The 10,188-nt window shown below is 42.1% G+C and overlaps 1 protein-coding gene across 2 annotated transcripts; it reads right to left on the bottom strand.

The window, feature by feature from the left end:
• Window positions 1–1,387: 1,387 nt before the first annotated feature.
• LOC110524651 (GDP-L-fucose synthase) lies at window positions 1,388–9,835 on the bottom strand. Of its 2 annotated transcripts, XM_090236129.1 has the most exons (11): window positions 9,735–9,834; window positions 7,174–7,473; window positions 4,802–4,962; window positions 4,495–4,609; window positions 4,065–4,193; window positions 3,918–3,991; window positions 3,519–3,652; window positions 3,228–3,359; window positions 3,045–3,124; window positions 2,817–2,916; window positions 1,388–2,617 (listed from the first exon to the last, which is right to left on the bottom strand). In XM_090236129.1, the coding sequence occupies exons 2-11, from the start codon at window positions 7,222–7,224 to the stop codon at window positions 2,562–2,564; spliced, it is 1,032 nt and encodes a 343-aa protein (XP_090092255.1). In that variant the 5' UTR covers window positions 7,225–7,473; window positions 9,735–9,834; the 3' UTR covers window positions 1,388–2,561. The 2 variants fall into 2 exon arrangements, with proteins under 2 accessions (XP_090092255.1, XP_036834425.2); XM_036978530.2 differs by lacking the exon at window positions 7,174–7,473 and having other exon boundaries at window positions 9,735–9,835.
• Between the last annotated feature and the right edge of the window lie 353 nt (window positions 9,836–10,188).

Here is a 10,188-nt window from a genome sequence, read left to right as displayed (position 1 = left end):
ATAAATCACATTGTCCTACAGAGATTTATGGCAGGCTAAACCTGTGAAACGAAACCCTTAAGTGTTTAAAATCCACTATGGGAAAAATGGTGGAAAACAGAACCATTTCCCTGTTTGACCTCTATGTATTAAGACTCACTGTGGTACTCTAAAAAGTTGGACAGGGTTGGCAGGTCTGCGTTCTACATCGTGTGGGAGGATGTAAATAGTGTACCACAGTAAGAGTCATACCTAGAGGTCAAATGGAAATTGTTCTATTAGTTTTCCACCATTCCTTTGTTTCGCGTGGGCTTTCCCTGGTGTTTTGATAACATGTTAAACCCCCCTCCCTCGTGCGCACGTTGTTTGTGAATCTGATTGCCTTTCTTAGACACGGTTTCCTAATCAACACTAAAAGCAAAATCATTCTTAAAACAAATGATGGCATCGACAGAGACCACAAACGGGCTACACAAAGCTTAAGTAGACCACAAAGGGAATCTGAACGCTGTTCGCTAGAAGAGACCGCTGTCTCAGCCTATGTAAAGGTGCCTATTGAATTTCTTTGCATTTCAGTTTTTCGAAATTGATTAAATCTTATTTAGTGAAGGAATTTCAGAAGTATTGCCTCTATAGCTAATACCGGACACTTATTCATTCTTTATCGCGCAGTCTTCTAAACCCCCGACTCCATTTAATGCCAATATGTTCATATTTATTTTTTGTTATACTTGTGTAATGCTTTTTGTGACGTGGAACAGTAACTGTATTTATATCAGGTCGCGTGATCCTCGTAATGTTACGATACAACTACTGAGATGCAGAATTAAATGTATATCACAAATGCGACCAGTTATTTTTCGTATTTGCAGTTAAATTATTTCACTGGCAAATGCCACAAACGGAGTCGAAAGGGGATTTTTCCATGTGTTTACGTACTGCTGGCAGTCGGCCAACGCAGCATCACAGCAAACAGAAGGTGCAGACACGGGGTAGCTACGGCAAATAATTATGTATTTATCATCTTGTCCGTTGACACAAACTCCGTAAATCTGTTTGCTGCAGCTCGAGAATCGGGATGTTAGATTCTCAGTGGATAAATGTTTATGAAAATGTAAAACAAAAAAATCAGGCCCTATTCATTTCTGCGTACTTTTAACTCGGATTTCGTACCTGCGTACATGGACAGATAATTGCGTAGCTGGTACGCAAAATGCGTGCATGTTTGCAGGTCTGACTGAATGAAGTTACCCCTTGACGTAGATCTGGTTGATTTTACCCACTAGTGGTTAGGGTAAGCTGATCCAGGTTCTGAACCTAGGGAAAACTTCACCCCAGAGCCACAAAACACTGTTCTGCACTGAAACAAGACTCAAAGTAGTGCTAAAATGACACCCAGACTCGGCAGTTAAAATAAACAGATTTATTCTCTCAGCCCACCACTCATGTACATATTGCACAGTTGTATTTTGTGAAGAAAGTTATAAAATAACATATCCAAAACTACCTGGTATTCTATATGATACAGCAGACAAATTGAGTAGTGAACAACCCACTCAAAATGGCAGCACAATGATTTATTTGTGGAAAATTATATTTTGTTGCCATATTGGGTGGACAGAGGGAATCCTATGGACAAAGAACTAGTTTAAGTCCATTATACCCACTCTAGTCATATGGTATAGACATGGTTATAGAGGAGATAGGAGTCCTGCTGGTCACTCCAGACAAGATAGGCAGTAGGGTACTATTTGGGACACATGTTACATCAGAGGTGGGTAATTCCAGTCCCTGAGGGCCTGATTGGTGTGTCAGTTTTTCCCCAGCCCCAGCTAACACACCTGACTCCAATAATCAACTAATCATGATCTTCAGTTGAATGTAATTAGTTTAAATCAGCTGTGTTGGCTAGGGATGGGCGAAAAGTGTTTCACCAATCAGGCCCTCAAGGACTGGAGTTGCCCATCCCTGTCCTACATAGTGCCATAGATCTCTGGTCAAAAGTAGTGTACTATATAGGGCAGCCATACTCAACAGTTGGACCGTAGGCTGGATCTAGACTCAGAATGGGGTCAATACAGTCAGGATTCAACTCCTGGTATATCAACAAATAAGACATGGAAAATGTGTAGAATTGCAGGAAATTAGCTTTAAAACATTAATTTTTCTCTGCCAACAAAAGGGGTGTGAACAGTTTGGGGTCGAATGGGTTGAGGATTCATTACTACGCCGATAAATTACAATAGCCATCCAGACCTTTGCCACCTTCTCAAATAGTTTGAGTACAACTGATATAGGAACAGGATGCTGTTTGAGTGTTAAAACAGAGCGATTAGCCCAGCCTACACTCTACACATTCTTCATGGAATCTCAGCAACATGATCAGGACCACATTACATCAGTCTAACAGGACTTAATTTAATGGCAGATAATGTTCTTCATGTACGCTTTAAGTCCTAAGTTCTTTGTCAGTTCTAGAACCTTCAGCTCCACTCCTCCTGACCCCTCCATCACAGTCCCCTATTCCTGCTCCTTCCTTCCTAGGACTGGTTTTCTAACAGCCAATCTGTTTTGAGGAATCTTCACTTGCGGGCGGTGTCGTAATTGGCCACGAACCAATCACATGTCTCCTTCAAGGCTGTGTGTGTGAATTGGGGGGATAGGAGACTCAGCATCAGAAACCAAACAGCAGACATCTTTATTTGATATGTCAGTGGTGAACATGCATAAAGATGGCAGAATACATATATGACATTGTTTTTGGTTAAATGCACAAATAAATCTGCACAATCTACTTTTGGGGCTTTTCAAATGGCTGGTGTTGGGGAGGTAGATACCTTGTTTGAAGGGGGTAAAGGTGAAGTTGGGGTAGTACCGCAGAAGCTTGGCGTTGCTGGCTGTCTTCTTGAACTGACCGTCTGCTTTAGTTCTGTCATACTGAAGGGCAGGGGTTAAGGAATCAAACACTGAATGACTGACAGTGTGTGAGAGCAAGTGAGTATGAAAGAGAGAGAGGGACTGTGCTTGAGCTGTATATCTGGACATGCACCTAGGTGAAAGGATACAGTCACTTGACCTTTGAACCCCAGTGCTTCGACAACACCCTCTGCTGCCTCCTTAATGGACACCTCCTCCTCCTCACCAACTAAAATACAGAGAGGGAGAATGAACGCTGAAGCCTGAAAATACTGTTGTTAAATGTGTGTGTGAGTACGAGAGAGAGAAAGTCAGAGTGTGCGTATGCTCACCAGACAGTATGATGGGATCCACCTCAGGGTACTCTCTCAGCACCCAGAGGAAGAGACGAGCCAGATCCAATGAGTAGATGAACTGCCTTCTGGGAGTTCCTGAGCCCCACACCACCAATGGACTACCCTCCTCTAACACACACACACACACACACACACACACACACACGTGAAGGAATGTGGCTATACCGATCCTTGTAGGGAGGTATACTGTATAGATTAAAACAGTTAGCTGAAGAATAAATAACTAGAGAGTGATAGTTAACAGTAAGTGTTGTGTAGTCATCTTACTCTGAGCAATGTATGCTTTGTGTATGAGGCCTGGAAGTACATGTCCATCCTCGATGTTGAAGTTATCATGAGGGCCAAACACATTGGTCGGTATCACTGCTGTGTAGCATCGCCCACGCTGCTGGTGATACGCCCTGCAAGACAAACACACACCTCAACATAATGCACAAACATTGAACACACACACACACACTATTATTGAATATACACAGATTATGTTGACTCCCTTCTAGAGGTCACTGAGCAGCTAAAGGGTCAAGGGTACAGGAGACCCACAAGATCGTTCTGGATGGGCCCGCAGAGGACGTCTATAGCAAAATAGGGAAGCTGTGCACACATACTTCCCTTGTAAAAGAAGACTTCCTGGTTAAATGAAGGTTCAATAAAACACCAACACACCTATTGTGGATATCGATCATTCTCTTAGCATAGGAGTAGCCAAAGTTAGACTCGTGAGGAGGGCCATTGTGGATCTGCAAGATAATAAGTAAGACATAGTCAACTACCATCATGTCTACAACACACACACACACACACACACGTTACCATGGTCTCATTGATGGGATAGGTGGTCTTATCAGGGAAAATGCAGGTGGAGAGACAGGAGACCACCCTGACAGCATCCACCTCGTGGGCTGCCTGCAGGACGTTGTCATTGATGTAGATGTTGTTCCTCTGGAGAACACACATGGATGAATACGTTGGTAAATAAACATGAACAAAATCATACACATGGAACCAGATGAACCAGGTTCCCAATTAGCACCCTATGAACTAGTTAGTACTGTACTACCTTGGACCAGGGCCCATAGTGAATAGAGTACCAATTGGGATGAAGCTTAAAATCGGTAAATAAACATTGAGTCCTTTTCATGGCAGTTTCCACCATTTTCAAAATAAGGTGAGAAATTGAACAAGTGCACACTTCTGGAGATGCAGCCTCTGTCATTACAACCCCTGAATCCCCTCCTCTTACCCAGAAGTCTAGGTTGGCCCTCATGTTCTTGAAGAGCCCTCCCACCATGGCTGCCAGGTGGATGACGTGGGTGGGCTGGTGCTTCAAAAACACTGCCTGCGTCTCACCCATGTCCCTGAGTGAGCATACACAAACCCACACACACGTCAGCTTGACTTTCAAAGACTCAGACGCTGGGCTACAAAGGCATCCACAGTTAGCACTGAGGCAGGAGAGGGTCAGGTGTGTGTGTGTTGTTTGTGTATATACATGTGCGTGTATGCATACCATGTGTGTCTGTCTATGTGTGTGCACGTGTAGCTCTCACATGAGATTTGCATCCTTAGAGGAGAGGAAGATCCACTCCTCTCCCTCCCGCGCTCCTCCCTCTTCTTTGACCACATGTTCTATGGCCCTGCCCACCAGACCAGTCCCCCCAGTCACCAACACCCGCATAGGACTGCTCTGATCCACCATGTTATCTCCCATCTGCACAGAGGGGTAGTGAGGGTAAAGAAAGAAAGAGTAGGAGAGAGAAACACAGAAACAAAGAGTGAAAGGCTTACTATCTGCAGGTCATGTGCTCTGAAAGTAGGCTGCAAGTTTTACAAAGGATTTCCCCTGAAATGACTGATGAATTCAATGATCAATTAAACAAGAGTTACTAACAGAGCTGAAGACTACCTCTGTACACAGAAAGTAGGCCTAGGTAATATAAACCTTTTCTACAGTTTCTCAAAGGATTGGGGTGCGTCACATACTGTACACTAACCAGGACAAGTAGGGAAGAACAATGACTATCCCAGAGCTTTTTAATTACATATTTAATTCCAGTAATGAAGGAATCCAACTCAAGAGGTTGTGGACTGAAGAAACATACATTTCCTGATGTTGCTTTTTACTTGCCTGTGCCAGCCATGCAAACATCCCTGTTACCAACTGTCATGACAAATGTTTAGGTTGTCACGAACAAGGTTTCCATCCAACCATTTCATGCAGGTGAATTACCTGATGCATGAAAAAAATCACGTCTGGGTTCATGGAAACAGGAAACGAGAGTACAAGTGTATAAATATTGATAGACAATTTGTTTGTTTGGTGTTTTTTTGCATCTGTAAAAATAATTATGTGAGAAATTGCACAGAAACACATTTACACACAAATATTGATATAATAATCATATTGAATAGAAATTTGAGTCACGTGATGATTTGTTGTGTGGTCCTCCACTACGACTCAGGAAAGCACGCAGTTTATTAGGCTACAGATTAAACAAATTATGATGAAGTTCACAGGGTGGCGAAAGTGCACAGTGATGGACTCGATGCTTCTTTCCAATAAATATTAAGGGGTCATATTCTGGTGACATGATAATTGATGCTTGGCTGTCATTTGACAAATAAAAAAAATAATATTGCTCCTATCAATAAAAAGGTATCTGTGACCAACAGATGCATATCTGTATTCCCAGTCATGTGAAATCCATCCTAGTTCCTTATTTGAATTGATTTATATGAAATGTTATTCAGTACGGTCCCATGTGGCTCAGTTGGTAGTGCATGGCGCTTGCAACACCAGGGTTTTGGGTTCGATTCCTATGAAGGACCAGTAAAAAATATTTATACAAGTGTAAGCATGTCTGCTAAATGACAAAAAATGAGAGACAATTTTGCATGTTGTGTTTATTTTTGTTCAGTGTAGATCAAAACAAAGTGTGTATATATAAGGAATCTCTTCATTATGTATGGTAAATATTATATACATAAATGCAAGTGGGCAAAATAAAAAAAATTTTTTTTTTTAACTTGAATTTTATTTGCAAATGCTACATAGTCTGAAAAACTGTAATGCAAGGCAAACCCTAATTGCCTGTGAAGCCTTTTGTATTTTGTTTAAATGTATATACCCCGTGTATAAAGTTTGTCTGTGCTTTTGGTGTACTGTTTTATAAGGTAAGCTTGTATCTTGTGTTATTTTTTAAAGTACAAGTTCAATGGGTTTCCATCACATTTTCAATTCTACTGGTTTTTGTTCTTGGCACGTGCGCACTAGCCAATTGCTCGCAGATACAGTGCGGGGAAACTACCTTCATGACAAGATTATTAAAAAAAGGTAGAGGTGTGGATCAGAAAACCAGTCAGTATCTGGTGAGACCACTATCTGCCTCATGCAGCGTGACACATCCCCTTTGCATTGAGTTGATCAGGCTGTTGATTGTGGCCTGTGGAATGTTGTCCCACTGCTCTTCAATGGCTGTGAGAAGTTGTTGGATATTGGTGGGAACTGAAACACACTGTCGTACATGTCGGTCCAGAGCATCCCAAACATGCTCAATGGGTCACATGTCTGGTGACTATGCAGGCCATGGAAGAACTGGGAAATGTTAAGCTTCCATGAGTTGTGTACAGATCCTTGCGACACAGGAATGTGCATTATCATGCTGAAATCTGAGGTGATGGCGGCATAGGAATGGCACGACAATGGGCCCCAGGATCTTGTCACGGTATCTCTGTGGATTAAAATTGCCATCGATAAAATGAAATTGTGTTAGTTGTCCGTAGCTTATACCTGCCCATTCCATAACCCCACCTCCACCATTGGGCACTCTGTTCACAACGTTGACATCAGCAAACCGCTCACCCACACCACGCCATACACACTGTCTGCCATCTGCCCAGTACAGTTGAAACTGGGATTTACCCTTGAAGAGCACACTTCTCCAGCGTGCCAGTAGCCATCGAAGGTGAGCATTTGCCAACAGAAGTCGGTTACGATGCTGAACTGCAGTCAGGTCAAGATCCGGGTGAGGACGACGAGCATGCAGATGAGCTTCCCTGAGACAGTTTCTGACAGAAATTATTTAGGTTGTGCAAACCCACAGTTTCATCAGCTGTCCGGGTGGCTGGTCTCAGACGATCCTGCAGGTGAAGAAGCCGGATGTGGAGGTACTGGGCTGGTGTGGTTACACGTGGTCTGCGGTTGTGAGGCTGGTTGGATGTACTGACAAATTATAAAAAAACAATGTTGGAGGCTGCTTATGGTAGAGAAATTAACATTAAATTATCTGGCAACATCTCAGGTGGACATTCCTGCAGTCAGCATGCCAATTGCACACTCCCTCAAAACTAGAACATTTGTGTCATTGTGTTGTGTGATAAAACTGCACATTTTAGAGTGGCCTTTTGTCCCCAGCACAAGGTGCACCTGAGTAATGACCATGCTGTTTAATCAGTTTCTTGATATGTCACATCTTTCAGGCGGGTGGATTATCTTGGCAATGGAGAAATGCTCACTAACTGGGATGTAAACAAATTTGTGCATAAAATGTGAGATAAGCTTTTTGTGCATATGGAAAATCTCTGGGATATTTCATTTCAGCTCATGAAACATGGGACCAACACTTTACATGTTGCATTTATATTTTTGTTCAGTATAAATCCTGAATAAATTAAATTGTAATTCGTAAGATATCATACTCAATGGATGATGGACATCCACAAATGAATACATACCATACGAAACGTAACATATCACACTAATTGGAGTGTTATGTATTTACATGTACTATGTTATGTCTACACAAGTCCAGGTTGGTTGCAGCGCGCAGTGAAAGGCAGTTAATAGGTCTGCCGAGGCCTATCACAAGATCTCAAAATTTAACCAATTCAAATGGTTGCAACAAGGTCGTTTTTACTGATCTGATTGTCAGTGTCAGCAAAGTAGGCTATTTGTGTCATAGGAAGAAAAAAAACATGTTGCTTATCCTCTCCAGTCATAATAGAGTGTAGTAGAATTGCATTTAATGCGTTTATAAAAGGCGACATTTTTCCGTGCAACGAACGGAGAAGAAACGTCTAATTATGTCTATATGTCATTACGTGCTGACACCTGCATTACCCGATAGTGATGGCATTTAGGCTTAAACTACGAGTGTTTTAAAAATGCATCTTTCTTACTACGGCTGGCAATTATTGGGCGATGGTCTTCAACAGCTTTAGATGATAGGCAGTTTAGAAAGGCAGTAGGCTAGCTTGAGCATACTGTATTTATATTTAATGCAGTCACCTCGGTTTTCATTTGAATCATGTTATATACATCGCTTGTTTGTATCAATTGCAAAGACATTGGCAACTTTTTATTTATTGTCAACTTTGTTCGGAAGTTATCGGCGGTTACGATGAATTTAGCCATAAAATGTTTTGTGAAACCGGGCCCAAATCGGTTTGTTTTGCTAATGGTGATTGTCATAATTTAAGCTAATAATATAACGCAATGAAATCTACTCATCACATTAGGAATAGTAGCCCATCATCTCTCATTCGTCTGCAAAGGCGATGGGTTGATGTTTGCAATCCTACAGGTGCAATTTTATGGTGAAAAATAACCTGTCGGCATTGTAGGGACTTCATAGCGTGTTTTTATGCACGTACGTCATGTTTCACTGTGTGCGCCGTTCCATGAGTAAATTAGTCAATTTATGACGAGTTTGAGTAGTGGTTATTGTATATGCCGTTCCACAGACCTTTAAACCTAATCTTGCGGTTATAGGTCTAATTAATGACTGGGGTCATTTGTTTGTTTTTGCTGTTCTCCAAATAGCATGTTTCTAAATATTTGTCATACACTAGATTTAGCTGAACCGACATTACTGTCCTAGGATTTTAACCCACTGTCCCAGGATTTTAACCCACTGTCCAAGGATTTTAACCCACTGTCCCAGGATTTTAACCCACTGTCCCAGGATTTTAACCCACTGTCCCAGGATTTTAACCCACTGTCCTAACCCACTGTCCCGGGATTTTAACCCACTGTCCCAGGATTTTAACCCACTGTCCTAACCCACTGTCCTGGGATTTTAACCCACGGTCCCAGGATTTTAACCCATTGTCCAAGGATTTTAACCCATTGTCCCAGGATTTTAACCCACTGTCCCAGGATTTTAACCCACTGTCCCAGGATTTTAACCCACTGTCCTAACCCACTGTCCCAGGATTTTAACCCACTGTCCTAACCCACTGTCCCGGGATTTTAACCCACTGTCCTAGGATTTTAACCCACTGTCCTAGGATTTTAACCCACTGTTAAGATGATGACGAAACTAAACATTTTTAAAAAGTAGTTACCAAAAGAGGATACTGTTCGCATAGCAAGACTTGTAACAGTACAACTTCAATCAAATTTCTCTTTTAGATAGCACCCTTATGGGATAAAAACTACGATTTTTAGTTAGCTACAGTTACATAAAAAAATGTTCTGCTTACCAGTTACTCCAGTCATGTTCTGCTTACCAGTTACTTGATTCTTCTTCTAGCTAGCTATGAAGTCAAAAGCTTCCATGACCGGATTCCAGTCCAAATGAGCTGGTTAGGGCGATGACGAAAGTATTTTGGCGAGTCCCGCCTCCAGCTGAACAGGGGGGAAACACGACCCAGCAAGGAGTGGCGACGTTACGCAAGTGGAGGCTGATTTGGGGTCAGTTATGCATTTTCTCCACCAATGGTAAAGGATGACTGGGAAAGGAAGCTGATCCTAGATCTGTAAATGCCCTTCCTAGAGGAAATTCACCCCTGAGACAATCGAGTTCTCAGCACTCAGCAAAGGTGAACCGGTGCACAGGTTTTACATATTGGCATGTTGACATATGACTAACCCATGACTGTTTCCTTGTTGAGATTCAATTTCCAATCTTTGGGCCCCTGTTGTTCAGCCTATATA

Source organism: Oncorhynchus mykiss, chromosome 5 (genome assembly GCF_057628025.1).
Source record: "Oncorhynchus mykiss isolate SJ-2025 chromosome 5, ASM5762802v1, whole genome shotgun sequence".
NCBI lineage: Eukaryota > Metazoa > Chordata > Actinopteri > Salmoniformes > Salmonidae > Oncorhynchus > Oncorhynchus mykiss.
This window is presented reverse-complemented; position numbering and strand designations above follow the sequence as displayed.